The 15,548-nt window shown below is 35.7% G+C and overlaps 1 protein-coding gene across 2 annotated transcripts in view; it reads left to right on the forward strand.

The window, feature by feature from the left end:
• Positions 1-15,102, forward strand: part of sema4gb (sema domain, immunoglobulin domain (Ig), transmembrane domain (TM) and short cytoplasmic domain, (semaphorin) 4Gb) — a 184,111-nt gene extending 169,009 nt beyond the window's left edge. The window contains exons 15-16 of one of the 2 annotated variants that reach the window (XR_007934072.1): positions 830-2,921; positions 7,138-15,102. Coding sequence is in view for 1 of the 2 variants with exons in the window: in XM_051922450.1 (XP_051778410.1) it covers positions 830-1,710 (881 nt within the window). In the remaining variant the exon portion in view is untranslated. Of the gene's footprint in view, positions 1-829 lie in introns of both variants that reach the window. The other variant, XM_051922450.1, reaches the window with a different exon arrangement.
• Positions 15,103-15,548: the final 446 nt, after the last annotated feature.

A 15,548-nucleotide genomic window follows, 5' to 3' on the forward strand; every position in this document is an offset into this window, starting at 1 on the left:
TTTGGATTGAAGTACAGTATATGAACAACTAATAATTAGGAAATGTGGTAAATAAATTAAATAGTTATTTCTAGTTTGATCTTTTTTTTTTCTTTTAAACTGCTTATTTTATTTAGGTTTATACAGTTTCTACATATAATCATTATTAAATGCTTATACTTACTGGGTAATGCTTATTCAGCAGACATAAACAAATAAATTAAGTGGCTAAGCATATTTCATTTTTTGTATTCTGAAAAAAGTAAACTTACTGTATGTTTTGAAATATTACAAAATTATTCCTAAAAGGTTTCATATGATTTTGTTCATATACAGTGTCTATAAAAAGTATTCATCCCTTGGAAGTTTTCATATTTTGTTGTTATACAACATGAAATCACAGTGGATTTAATTTCAAAGAGGGAACAACAGATCTCTGCAAAATGATGTTAATTAAATATAAAAAACTGATCACGTAAGTATGAACTAAGTATTTAGTAGGTGCACCTTTGGCAGTCTTATTCTGTTGTTCAATGTAAAAAAAAAAATCCAAATTAAATCCATTGTGATTCAATGTTGTAAAGCAATAAAAATAAAATCAGCCAATTGGCAGCACTTGTTAAAGAAATGGTTTCAAAGCCATCATCAAGCCATTCATTTGACTGGCCTGGAAAAAGAATACATAATTTAAATTTGGCATATCATAATTCAAATTCCAAAAAGATATAAAATTGAGTTTGTACTAAGGATGAAATTAAATAAGTGTCCAAAAATGATTAAATTACTGAAAAATTATTCACAAATACAGTATGTATTGTATCTGATGGTTTATTTTGCTGTAACTGTACAGACAACATAATCCACAAGAAGCGAACTGTGTTGAAAGGTGATGATGTCCTCCTGCAGTGTGAGCTCAGCTCCAATCTAGCCACACCCAGATGGAAATTCAGAGGTCAAGATATTCCAAGCTACGGCAAGGATGGATATCGTATCGGTACAGATGGCCTGCTTATTGTTGAGTCAAGGGTTGAGCACACTGGAAACTATAGTTGTTATGCCATGGAGAATAACATGTTGTTCTTGGTAGCCACCTACACTGTTCAAGTACTCAGTGAATTTCTACCAGAAACTGTGAAGCCAACAATTTCCCCAACGCAAAATGAGTCTACCACTCAGACCCTACCAGCAGATCCTCCAGAACCAGAGTATCAGACCTTCAGAACTATGGAGGCTATGTACATATCTCTTATCACTGTACTGGCTGGCTTATGCTTTGTCTTAACAGTGGTTTTATTATATCTAGCTTTCTGCAGTCAGCCTCACCAGAGAAAACACATGGTTCAAGGATCAGGAAGAAATAAGAGAAGAGGAGGCTCTCTTGTTGAACTACAAACTATTTCTAGCAACTGTAGTAACAAGCAAGATGGACACATATCTGATGGCTTTTTACAGATTGTCCCAGGAGAAGGTCAGGTACTACCTAACAAAGACCCCCCTCCACCTCCACCTCTACCACCTCCACCTCCTTCTTCAGAATTTGCAAATGGGTTGTCAGCCACTCTACCAAGTGTTCTTCGCAAAATGAATGGCAACAGCTATGTCCTTCTCCGGCAAAGTGAACCTGAGTCAACATCACCTCACTATTATCCTTTTACTGAGGAGCTTAACAAAATGTTAGAGAAAAGGAAGCACTTAAATCTGTTACAAAAACCAGATGAAAGTTCTGTTTAACTCATTCTCATTCATATCGTTGCATGCTCTTCAAGTGCCTAAGATCTTTATTAGCTGCCCTCATATGAACGTTTTACAAATCATTTGAAAATGTCATAGGCATAGCAGCTGCAGCCAGCCAAAGAATGTTTTGGTGGAAAGAAATTAAAACAAAACAAAACAAAAAACAACTTTCATAGTGTTGTGGAAATTTCAAGGAGGCACAGATAATACTGGAAATATGAAGCTGTTTCATTCAATTATATTTGTAATGGAATGCAAATCTACCTCGAATAGTAGGGAAAAGATAACTGTGTCTCATTTGCTTCTGATGAGTTTGTGTATTTTCAGTACATGATCCTGTGAACAAAAGCTTTATTTAGCTTACAGAAACTAAAGGGAAAAGACTTACTTGGTAGTTGACTTTTGAATGTTTGTCACAACATCAGATAGGACGTTGGGTACATCTAATCCTTTTTTATGTGAATTCAGAAAACTATGAACATTGAATAGATTGACATCTTGTAAATATATATTTTTGTACTTCATAAATTTATTCTGATATATCTTTACTAAATGTTAACAGAAGACAGTAAGATTTTTATGGTGATAAATAATAGTCCATGACATAAATAATGTATAGTATACTAGAAATTTCTATTTCTTTAAACCCTCAGAAATAGTTTGAGGACTTCAAAAATATTATAACTATATCTTAAAATCCCAACTCAATTTAAAAAATACTGGCTTATTATTAAACACATCATATTCCTGGCTTCCGATAAATTATCATTATATTACTTACAGTGTTGTAAGCATTGCATGAAACGGAACACAGAATGAGCCAAGAACAAATGCATATTTATTTGCAGTAGGTTCTCCTTCCACAGTCATGTGCAGAGTTTGTCCAGTAACTTTGATAGACCTTTATCATATTTTGCCTCATATGAGACATGCAAGTAAGACATGAGTCTAGGATTTCCTAGGTATCAAATTTTAAGCAATTGTCTTAAAATATCAAGGATGTTTAAAGTTTTTTGTCAGTATTAACTTTATATCACTGCCACAAGGAAGGCATCAGTTAAAAACATTTTTTTACTTGATGACTGGGGAAGTTTATTCTGGGACCAAAAGAAAATAACTCATGAAATTCATGGAAAATTAATGGGTGAAGAAAACCACGGTACTGTATCAGATCACTGCACTGGTCATTCCATCGATCAAGTGAACAGGTAAGTTGTTTGTTGCATTTATGGCTTGTTTAGTTCAATTTCCCTTGTAATATCAACCCTCGCCAGAACTACTGGTGAGACTCAGATGACAATGCATCTTTGCTACCTGCAAAAAATTTTTGATAGTTTATTTATCTTAAGTACACACACTGCAGCTGCAGACTTCACTATTATTTAAATAGGTAGTCAATGTATTAAATAACTGCCATCAACAAACTAATAATAAGACAGATTTGTTTCTCCTATGTAATTTGATCAGATTTCTCAAGGAAAAGAAGAATTTTATTTAGAGCAGCCATCCTTATGTATTTCTAAGCTATGTAATGTTAAAATGGGCAACAACATGACAATGCAGCAATCAGCACAGCTATCTCACAGGTTGAAGGACCAGTGTGAGGCATACTGCATAATACCTCTGTATGCTTAGTTTGTTCACATGGGATAATCTGGTTTCCCAAAGATGTGTATATTATGTGGATGAATATACCCCTTGTTGAAGTGTTGTCCTATCCAGGGATGTATCCTGCCAGTAAAAGTTCCAGCTCCCTATGATTTTTCATTGGAAAAAGCTGGTTTAGAAAAATATATAAATGGAATGTGTTAATGAAAACTGAGGAATTATAGTACAGATAACTTTTGTATCGCTCCATTGTTACTGCCTGTTACACTTTGTATGGAACACATTAATTAATACAGGTTGCATTTTTTTTTTATTTCTTAAAATGTAATGAATAAATACTACATAATCAGCCCCACTCTTGCTTTGATTAGGTACAGTGAATTCATCTGCTAGGAACTTCATGATGAATCAGTTGATATTGACAATCACTCTAAATAAAACTGCTAAAAAAAATTAAGGGAGCACTTAAATCACATATCTCGGTGAGTGAAATATTCAAGTGAAAAATCTTTACTGAGTAATACTGTGTAATTTGTTGAGAACAAAATGATGCAACTGAAAATCAAATTCAAAAATTGAAATCACAGGCTGATCCAACTTGTATGAATTTCATCACGACAACTCATAATGTGACACAGTAGTATGTATGACCCATATGTGCCTGTATGCACCACCAACAATTTCGTGGCATGCTCCTGATGAGACGGCAAATGGTGTCCTGGGGAATCTCCTCCCAGACCTGGACCAGGGCATCAGTGAACTACTCGCTACTTGGTGATGTTGAATGTACTGGTATATAATGTCCCAGAGGTTCTCAACTGGATACAGGTCTGGGGAGTGTGTGGGCCAGTCAATGGCATCAGTGCCTTTGTCATCCAAGAACTGCCTATACACTCTGGCCACATGAGTCCAGGCATTGTCCTACACCAGGAGGAACCCAAGGCACCCTGCACCAGCGTAAAGTCTGACAGTGGCTTCATCCCAGTACCTAACAGCAGTCAGGGTACCATTGTGTAGCATTTGGAGTTCTGTGCTACTCTCCAAGGATATGCCTTCTCAGACCATCACTGACCCACCGCCAAACCGGTCATACTGGATGATGTTGTAGGCTGTATAACATTCACCATGGCATATCCAGACTCTCATCTCTCATGCAAACCTTCTCTCATCTGTGAAGAGAACAGGGCAGCAATGGCAGAACTGCCAATTTTGGTATTCTCTGGCGAGTGATGAACTGTGAGCACAGGTCCCACTAGAGGATATCAGCCCTCATGCCACCCTCATGGACTCTGTTTCTAACAGTTTGGTCAAAAATATGCACACCAGTAGCCAGCTGGAGATTATTTTGTAGGGCTCTGGCAGTGCTCCTTATTTTTTTTCCTCACACAAAGGAGCAAATGGGCCTGCTGCTGGGTTTGATGCTCTTCTACAGCCCTGTCCAGCTCTCCTCATGTACCGGCCGATCTTCTGGTATCTCCTCCATGTTCTTGAGACTGTGCTGGGAGACATAGCACAGCTTCTTGCAATGGCACATATGAATGTGCCATCCTGGAGGAGGTGGGCTACCTGTGCAACCTGACTCAGCTGCAGGTACAGCCTCGTGCTACCAGTAGTGACAAGAACACTAGTAAAACACAAAACTAGAGAGGAATCAGTCAAGAAGGATAAGGAGAGAGCAATTGTCTATGGTCACCTCCTGCTAAACCATTCCCTTTTTGGGGAGTTGTTGCATTGTTGCCTTTTCTGTGTACATGTTGTACTTTAATTTGTATCAAAGCAGGTGAAGTTGATTCACAATTCCTTATGCTTCCAAACTGGACAGATTGATATCCCTGAAGCTTAATTGACTTGGTGTTAGACTGTGATGATTAAGTGTTCCCTTAATTTTTTTGACTAGTGTATAATCATGGGTTTTCTTTATGTATTTTCTAAATGGATGATTACTGTTTGTGAAATAAATAACTAATGTACAGTATTTCAGTTGCAAAATACATTTAAGTATTTAAGTATTAACAATATATAGAACCTTGCATATGTTAAGTTTAACACTCAAGATCACTGTGAAAATGATATTCTGAATATATCACAATTTTGAATTTTAAACTGTTTATGAAGGGGCTTTTAATTGTTGGTATATTGCTGTGCCCTCACACCACAAAGCATCTCAGCTTTTAGTTTCGCATTGTGGTCAACTGCCAGTGGTCTGTCATAAACTCACAACAAGTGGCTCAGAAATGTTCTCCTGGCTTGCTGGTGATAATCGGCTAAGCTCTCTTTCTCTCGGCCCGACCTTTCTAGCTCAACAATGCCACTGCAGTAGGTTTTTGAGAATCCAAAAGTATATTTGCCTACAAGTACTCACTTTATTATTACATATTATACTAATATAGCATAACATTCTTCTTCCCAGTTAATTTAGTTTAGAGTCATAGAGGTGGCAGTGGTATAGCATATCCTGGCAGCATTTTGTGTATGTTAGGAATCATGACTTTTGTCATTTGTATTGGAATTACATATAGTGGTTCAAGAACAATATTATAATTCAACTGTGACTTGCACATCTAAACAATGTGACTTAAAAGCAAGGCACAACTAATTAATTACACTATTGTCCCATTTTAATATGTTTAATACGGTCACTAATCCATTATGTTAAACATTGTATACAATACAACTTTATAGTCCCCAAAGCTATTTTAATGTAAAATATCAAAGATGGGATAAAAACTGAAGAATTTCATGCAGTTTAGCTAACTTTGGTTTGGCAGCTTTTTCAAAATATTATTGTCTGTATATGCATTAAAATTTAGAATAGATAGCACTTTATTTGTCCTCAAGAGGGAAATTTGGCTTTTATAGAAGTTCAATAAATACTGTATATTATGATAAATCACAAATCCCCCCTTCTCAAATGCACACCAGAATGATTACAAAGAAAGAATAACTCAAAAGAAATGTATTACTTAGCTAAAGTCAGTCATTTCAACAAAGAAATTTTTTTTATTTATTCTATATATTCATAAACAGTATTTTTAAACTTACTTCAGACAATTAAACAACAAAAATGAAAAGTTCTGGAAAAGTTTCAAACAAAATATAGCACTAAAATACCAACCGTTAAGAAACAAAAGCTTTGTATGCCTGTTATCTAAGTAGTTTTTGACAACCCTTGTTGACTTGAACACTGGATAACTAAATGAATGATGAATGAGATATGTTTTGAGTTGGTTTAGGCAAGTGCCCTCATGAGACAGGAATATACTCTGCCCTGTCCTCACCCTCCAAGTGTCTAGGGTATTAGTAGCAGTGCTGAAGGTTGGAACGTGGATGCAGAGAACAAAAAAAAAAAAACAAATAATCAAGACTATATATAGATATAGTTTTTGTTAAGTATAATTTTTTCAGTTGCACAAATTATGTCTTTGTTAGAATCTTTTATTTTATTCTATTTCCATCTCTGTTCATCAGATAAACAAATCTGGTGAAAAGTTTTTTATTTTTAATTTTCTTTTCAATTTCCTAATTAACCTATCTGCTGTTTCATAATACCCTCATTTTACCACTTCAGGGACTGCTTTCATCCATTGCAGTTGACTAATTAATTAGCTGCAGTCTTTAAAATGCTCTTGACCTTGTTTTGACTGAATAAAGTGGCCAAGGGAATTAATTCTCAAGTTGACTTCAAGACTCATAATACATTTGCCAAATTGCCCAAGAAGATTTTAATATACGATTGAAATATTTGCATTTATATTTTCAGGAACAAGCAAACTGCTTACTTACTCATAGAATCTCACTGTATTTCTTTACTTGCAGGGTTCACAAAACCAACTTTCCAGTTGTAAAAATGCTCACCAGAGAGAAGACATGGGTTACTGCACTGTTACACTACTAGACATCAGTCTGAGTTTGATTTGGGAAACAAAGAAAAAAACTGAAATTGGTGAAACTTGTCTGTCTGAATAATGTGAAGTTGTATTTTGTGATGCCAAGTACGGAATTTTCAAGAGTTTAAGTTTAAGCACAATATAAGAGCTAAAGTCTGCTATATTAAATGCACATCCCTAAAAAAATTAGTCTATTGTCTAATGCTGCTATTAAATATATGTGCCAAATGGAAATCTAGTGGTAAGAAGCAAAAAACATACTATCGTAAATATGATGGCCCTTTAGCAATTGAAAGGTTAAAAGGCTGCATGTCTATTTCTTATGTGCAGTATCATTCAATAATAAATATCCAGTATATAAATATTACATTGATAGTATTTTACATGATGAGCTGCAGTTGATTTATAAAGCAAATACTGAAATAAATGCAGTGGGTAAATAATGGTTCTCTGAATAAATGTTTATGGAAGTACAAAAAGCACGTTGCCTAGATTTTATTTTTGTTTTAACTCTTTGTAAGATTATTCTGACTTCAGTTGACTCTGTGTTTATCTTTGTATGTGAGTGACATATTGTAGCATGCAAGTAAGCATTTCATTGTGCTACTGTGCATATGACGATAGACTTAAGCTGAAGAAAATTGCATACAAAATCTAAAAGAAAGGAAAAAAACTGTGCTGTGTTAAAGTTGAGACTTGCTCTATTGTGTGTAGCATTCATCCTCTCATATTATTAGTGAGAATGAATGACATATAGTAGCTGCATAAAGAAATGCAGATTTTGCAGTGATCTACTGAAAGTAGGCCTAAGGAAGCAATACTGTTAAACAGATCTATTAAATGCACTTAAGATAAATATATATTTTTGTATATAAGAAAATACTTTGTGAATAGACTTTAGTAAGTGTTGTTTCAGGGTTTGTAATTTAAAATTCGGCTATAATGATTTTAACCTGCAATAGAATAAAATGGTAGGTGACACTGTTGAAAATGCATAATGCTGTGATAAAATTTTGAGTTAAGGAAAAAAATCAACTGTTAAATTGTGCACTATTCAGTTCACTGTACTGCTATTAAAAGCGGCATTTGATCTTGTACACATTTTATTAATGAGTAGATTAATGCATATTTTATGCAGAGTTTTGAAAGACTGGTTTTATAAATTTGAAATCACCTAATACTTGGTGAGATGCTGCAGGAAGATTAAAATTCAACAGAAAATATATATGTTAAAATTTTTTTAAATTTAAATCATGGATGTTTTACAAAACGTGACTCAGTTAGTTATCATTTTTTAAAATAAACCCATCAAGTGACAATCACATTTTTCCTGTTGAGTTATAAATATGTAGTCATTACATTTACAATTAAAGAAAAGCTCACAGTTGCTCATAAATGTAACACACAAGTTTTTTCATTTTATGTTTGATTGAGTGTACTCTGTAATACAGTATCTCTGGATAGATTTTCTGCCTTACACATGGTGCTAGCAAGATAGGCTGTAACCCCTGTAACCCTGTATTGTGATAAGCACGTTCTGAAAGTTAATATTTACGTATTTTTCTAAATAGTGTGTCAGCTTGGAACTATAAGTGCAGAAAATAATTTGCTCCTGTAAATGTTTGGCCAGTAAAGCTGAACTGTTTCTTCAAGATGTACCACACACTAAAATCCCACTGAAAATAAAATGATCCATCCACCTTCCACATCTGCTATGTCCATTTCAGGCTTATGTGGAGACAGGAATACCAGTCTATTGCACACCCTCATTCATTGAAACTAGGGCAATGTATAGACTCCACTTAATCAAAAATGTGTGTTTTTGGAATGTAGGAGTAAACAGGAGTACCTAGAGAAAAATCCTCACAGATGTGGGTGTACCAAGAGAACAGGTGAAAATATTGAAACTGTTAGCCTTAAGTGGCTGATTATTCAAAGGGCTACATCTTGGTGTGTTGATTATAACAAGACATCATTTTAATGAACACAATTGTTTTATTGAACATTTATACTTGTCATCTGCATTAGAAACTATTTTATATTATTTCTTACTAGCCCTTTGCAATTTTGCGATGCTGTGCTTGATTCATCTGCTTTAGAAATCATTTTCTTCTTGCACAGAAATGATTTGTTAAATATTTTTAGAAAGACACATGTAGGGCTGAAGATGCTCAGGTACTTAAGTGTTAAAACCCATTATATTGCTTGCCATAAAGATCATTTCTGTATTATTACTCTGTTGTTAATGTGTAACACTTCCACTTCACTTTTTAAAACATGGATATTAAGCATTCTCTAAGAAATCTATGGTCTAACTTTCTTTTCAGGATTGCTTATCATCTTCAACGTTTGTGATTTGATGCAGTAGAGCAACTGACAAATGCTGCTTGACGTTCATAAAAAATGTATAGTGCCTGATTGATTTGCATAGTAATATGTCATCTACAGTACATGTTTAAAAAAAACAAAAGAAATATTTTGCTGCATATAGTTTTGTCATAGACTATCAATTTGTTAAGACTGCTGCTTCACAACAGTTTTTGAATCCTGGCCCACTCACTATGTAGAGTTTGTATGTTTTTTCACATCTGTGTGTGTTTTAGGTTTTCCTCCCACATCCTATAAAGACATGTAGGGCTGGACAGCAATTGACTAGAAACTGGCACTGTGTGAGTGAATATGAAATGTGCACAGAAGTGTTTTATTATGATTTTTTTTTTATTTTAATGAGATTAGTTGTAACATGAACAGTGCACAACATAGTTAATTGCAACCATATACCTTACCCAGGTCAGGTGATCAAGTAAGTTAATGGATGGTGTTGCTGAAATTAGATTTAGCTAGCTATAGTTAAATGCACTTTCGATATACTTACACACTTAACACTTCATTATAAAATATCCAGTTCAATGGCATATAATTTCAATTGTATTTCATTTTATGTGCAAACGCACATGTAAGTTTATGCTAACATAGTTATTTGGCAATGGTTCCTTTCTATTTCTGCATTAAAATGAAAAGAGCCTAGTACATCTGGGTCATTGAATTTCAAATCTTAGAGTCTAATTTAATCAGAAAATTAAATTGTGATATCAAGGACTACTTTAAAATGCTTTGAATTCTGAACTGTTTTGGGCTTCATTTACAAAGACGTGTAACATGTTATTTAATCATTACTTAAAAAACATGCAGTATTTAAAATCTACAGTATGTACTTGTTTTGGTGTTTGTTAAATTTAACTTTTATTCTTTATATAATATAGTGCTATTCACTAAAAACAGGTTGAAGCCCTGTATAAGAGAAAAATATATCATGGTACCAGATTTTCATACACAAACACATCTACAGTGCATCTGGAAAGTATTCACAGCGCATCACTTTTTCCACATTTTGTTATGTTACAGCCTTATTCCAAAATGGATTAAATTCATTTTTTCCCTCAGAATCCTACACACAACACCCCATAATGACAACGTGAAAAAAGTTTACTTGAGATTTTTGCAAATTTATTAAAAATAAAAAAATTGAGAAAGCACATGTACATAAGTATTCACAGCCTTTGCCATGAAGCTCAAAATTGAGCTCAGATGCATCTTGTTTCCCCTGATCATCCTTGAGATGTTCCTGCAGCTTAATTGGAGTCCACCTGTGGTAAATTCAGTTGATTGGACATGATTTGGAAAGGCACACACCTGTCTATATAAGGTCCCACAATTGACAGTTCATGTCAGAGCACAAACCAAGCATGAAGTCAAAGGAATTGTCTGTAGACCTCCGAGACAGGATTGTCTCGAGGCACAAATCTGGGGAAGGTTACAGAAAAATTTCTGCTGCTTTGAAGGTTCCAATGAGCATAGTGGCCTCCAACATCCGTAAGTGGAAGAAGTTCGAAACCACCAGGACTCTTCCTAGAGCTGGCTGGCCATCTAAACTGAGCGATTGGGGGAGAAGGGCCTTAGTCAGGGAGGTGACCAAGAACCCAATGGTCACTCTGTCAGAGCTCCAGATGTCCTCTGTGGAGAGAGGAGAACCTTCCAGAAGGACAACCATCTCTGCAGCAATCCACCAATCAGGCCTGTATGGTAGAGTGGCCAGACGGAAGCCTCTCCTTAGTAAAAGGCACATGGCAGCCCACCTGGAGTTTGCCAAAAGGCACCTGAAGGACTTTCAGACCATGAGAGAGAAAATTCTCTGGTCTGATGAGACAAAGATTGAACTCTTTGGTGTGAATGCCAGGCGTCATGTTTGGAGGAAACCAGGCACCGCTCATCACCAGGCCAATACCATCCCTACAGTGAAGCATGGTGGTGGCAGCATCATACTGTGGGGATATTTTTCAGTGGCAGGGACTGGTAGACTAGTCAGGATAAAGGGAAAGATGACTTCAGCAATGTACAGCGACATCCTGGATGAAAACCTGCTCCAGGGCGCTCTTGACCTTAGACTGGGGCGACGGTTCATCTTTCAGCAGGACAACGACCCTAAGCACACAGTCAAGATATCAAAGGAGTGGCTTCAGGACAACTCTGTGAATGTCCTTGAGTGGCCCAGCCAGAGCCCAGACTTGAATCTGATTGAACATCTCTGGAGAGATCTTAAAATGACTGTGCAACGACGCTTCCCATCCAACCTGATGGAGCTTGAGAGGTGCTGCAAAGAGGAATGGGCAAAACTGGCCAAGGATAGGTGTGCCAAGCTTGTGGCATCATATTCAAAAAGACTTGAGGCTGTAATTGTTGCCAAAGGTGCATCAACAAAGTATTGAGCGAAGGCTGTGAATACTTATGTACATGGGATTTCTCAGTTTTTTTATTTTTAATAAATTTGCAAAAACCTCAAGTAAACTTTTTTCACGTTGTCATTATGGGGTGTTCTGTGTAGAATTCTGAGGAAAAAAATGAATTTAATCCATTTTGGAATAAGGCTGTAACATAACAAAATGTGGAAAAAGTGATGCGCTGTGAATACTTTCCGGATGCACTGTATTTAGTTGAATAAACAGTCATTAGTCAATCATACTCAAGCCCAAGACAGGGATGAGTGGGCCAGAGCCTATTCTGGCAGCATTGGGCCGAGGCAGGGAACAACTCTGGACAAGGCTAGTCCATCACAAGCCCCACTCACACACACATATTCACTCTTGCTGGGGCCAGTTAGGTTTTGTCAGTCAGCTTAATCTGTACTTCCCTGGGATATGGAAGAGTAACTGGAGTATCTGGAAGAAAACCCAATGATAAATTATACATAAATACATATTTATTTGTTAACTAGGGGCTTTGCTGCCAGCTTGCTTTGCTCGCCCAATGGCATGCTATGCGCCAGCCACTTCAAGTCTCTGCCCCTCGCGTTGTGAAGTGGGGCTGAACGCACACTAAGGAGATGCAGTCTGATCAGCTGCTGGCTTGCTGCTGCTGCTGCCGAGCTGCATGTTCTGCTTGTCACACTGCGCATCTATCATTTAAACACCTGTACAGCAGCTGTCCTTTAATCTCACTGCCTTGTCTCACAGGTCGCTAGATCGTCTCTCATTGGACTTTAAAGTGTCTCCGAGAAAATCACGTATCGTCTCCATCCAAGCCTTCCAAGATTTTTTTTTATAATAGAGAGAAATGGTCTAGGCATCATACTTACAGAAGAATGAAACAAGAGAGATGGCCAGTTGGCAAAAGATTAGAGGAAAAACAAACACAGCACATCTGGAGAGAACAATTCACAGTCCTTTATAACATACAACCTTACAGATCTACTGACCTACATCAGTTTATCACCTCTCTCTCCTTCTGGCATCCTAAAACATCAGCTAAGGTTTCCAGTCACAATGAAGTCTCTTTCTTTGAACATGAGCTGCACCTTAGCAAAGCAGCAGGATACAAAGCAGAAGAACAGTGTTAGATGGTAACTAATAAACTTTGAGTGTACAGTAGACTACAGTAGTGAGTCTTCAGTCTGAATTTAAATGCTGGGATTCAACAGATTATTTGAGGACCTATAGCAGCTAAAGGTTATACCTCCTGTAGTGGATTTGTGTGCTGTATCATTGGAATTTTTAGAAGACCAATATCTTGAGAATGTTACATATGCTTTGGAATGTATGTATTAACAAGTTTTATTAATTACGAAGGAAGATTAATCCAGTAACAGGAGAATTTTCAAATTGGCCTGAACTTATCTGGAAGCCAATGTAGAAACATAAGAAAATGAGTTATGCGGCTATATTTCCTAGTACCAAAAATAATCTTTGTGGCAGCATTGTTACATTCCTACAGACTTTAGATTGAGTGGTTTTAAGAGCTTGAATAGAGCAATGTAGTTGTTAATTCTCTGTGATGTAAAAAGCATACATGAACTTTACAGCAACTGATTTAGCTGGCATTTTTTGATAAATGACATACAAATTAGTACAAGATAAATGATGCAAGCACCTATAAAAACACTAACACACTAGTTCTTTGTCAAAATGACCACATAAGTGTAACTGAACAAGATATAAGAAAAAAATGAATACATTAAAGCTGTTAAAATAATATGGCAAGTAAATACAATTAGATGAAGTCACATTACAAGTGCTGTAGTGGAGTAAGGCATGGGTTTCTGTAATGTGGGATTTCTGGAAATGTTACATGTTGAGAGTTTAAATAATATCTAAAGAGGACCTAGCAGTTCTGATTGTAACAGAAAAGCATTTGCATGATGTGGTCTTTAGATGACATGTGGAGGCTGACTTTATTGACCTGACTGGTACACACTGCATATTGCTAGTCTTATAAAGTTTACATTCAGATATCTGTGTATTGACTCCCATTAAAAGCCCTCAAGTAGCATTCAAAGAATAATGCAGAGTGGGAATGAATCCAAGATACTGTACATTAAGGCAGCATCAAACACTTCAAAATGTCAGAGCTAATGTTTGGAGCTGTTGATTCTCTGCTGCAACTGTCATGAGGGACCTTTAAATTACTTTTAATTATGAAACCAAAGCTTTACTGTAATACATTATGATTATATGTCCAGAGGAGAATGCCACCAAACATGCTGGGGAATATGAGATTGAACAAATTTGAACACATTCCAAAATAAGGCAATAGACAGACTAAACTGAATATGTTCCTGGGCATTTTATAGTTTAGTACAAGTGAATTTTTTTATGCAAAGGACCTTTACTGTTATATACTGTATGAGGTAACCCAATAATATATGTTAATCTGTAATTCTGTTATTTAGCATCACTTATTGAAAAACCACAGCAGTTAGAAATAGGAGATTATTAAAGAAATAACCCAAGGGAAAGGCAACGCAGGAAAACTTGAAAGAAGAGTAGAAAATAAAGTTACAGAAGTTATTCTGTATGGAATTCACAGCATAGCAAGATGGAACAGCCCAGTTAGGAAAGTGGTAAAAGCTCTCATAAAAATCGAACGCAACTCACTGATAAAAGAATAGTGAATGGTAAATGGAAGAAAGTGACGCTGAGAATTGGAAGGCTAACAGATTAATGGTTTAGAACTGGCAGGGTCTCACATGAGGTGTTGTCTCTGTACATTTAAATAAAATGCTGTGCATATGTTTATCAGAATGGTGTTTAGTTTACTGCTCTTTATTCTGGAATTATATTTTATAGTAGACTACTCACCAATCCATGCTTTTTAATGTTTTACAGTTTTAATCTAACTTGCACAATATCAATTTGCATGGTGGTATTTTGTTAACTTATTATATTTAAGAACAGAGGGACACATTCTTTTTAATTCAGAATGTAATGAAATTATGCTGTTTCATTATCCAGGCATGTATGCCATTATGGAAAATATTCAATATTTGTTTATACTGTATTTGTTTTTCAAAATACCTGACTTCATGAAAACATTTTAAAAAATAAATTGATGGTTAAAAATGCTAGTAGTGTATTTACTCATTAAACTGAGATATGTGGAGTGTTTTGTTTTTTTGTTTCTGCACTAGTGTGAAATTGATGAAATAGACTGAATTTACTAAAGGTCACAAAGAAAAAGTTGTCAGTTTCCTCTAAACACCTGCATATTTTTTTGTGTTTGCACAGCCCTGATAAAATATGGGCCTTTATTTTTGTTCATACTGAAAATATGTATGTATGTCTGTATAATAATGTGCACATAAATTATACATTTTTACATATTAATACAACTGGATAACAAAAATGTTACTTCCTGAACACTTTTGGGTGTATATTCTGGATTTTCCTGATGACACAAATTGCCTTCAAATGTTCCTTTCACATACCATTTTATGGCAATCGGAGTCTGGCTCAAACACATCTTCAGTATTTACTGTAAGGAGAGCAACTACAAGAAAACTAGGTGAGT

The sequence above is a fragment of the Erpetoichthys calabaricus genome, chromosome 2, assembly GCF_900747795.2.
Source record: "Erpetoichthys calabaricus chromosome 2, fErpCal1.3, whole genome shotgun sequence".
Classification (NCBI taxonomy): domain Eukaryota; kingdom Metazoa; phylum Chordata; class Cladistia; order Polypteriformes; family Polypteridae; genus Erpetoichthys; species Erpetoichthys calabaricus.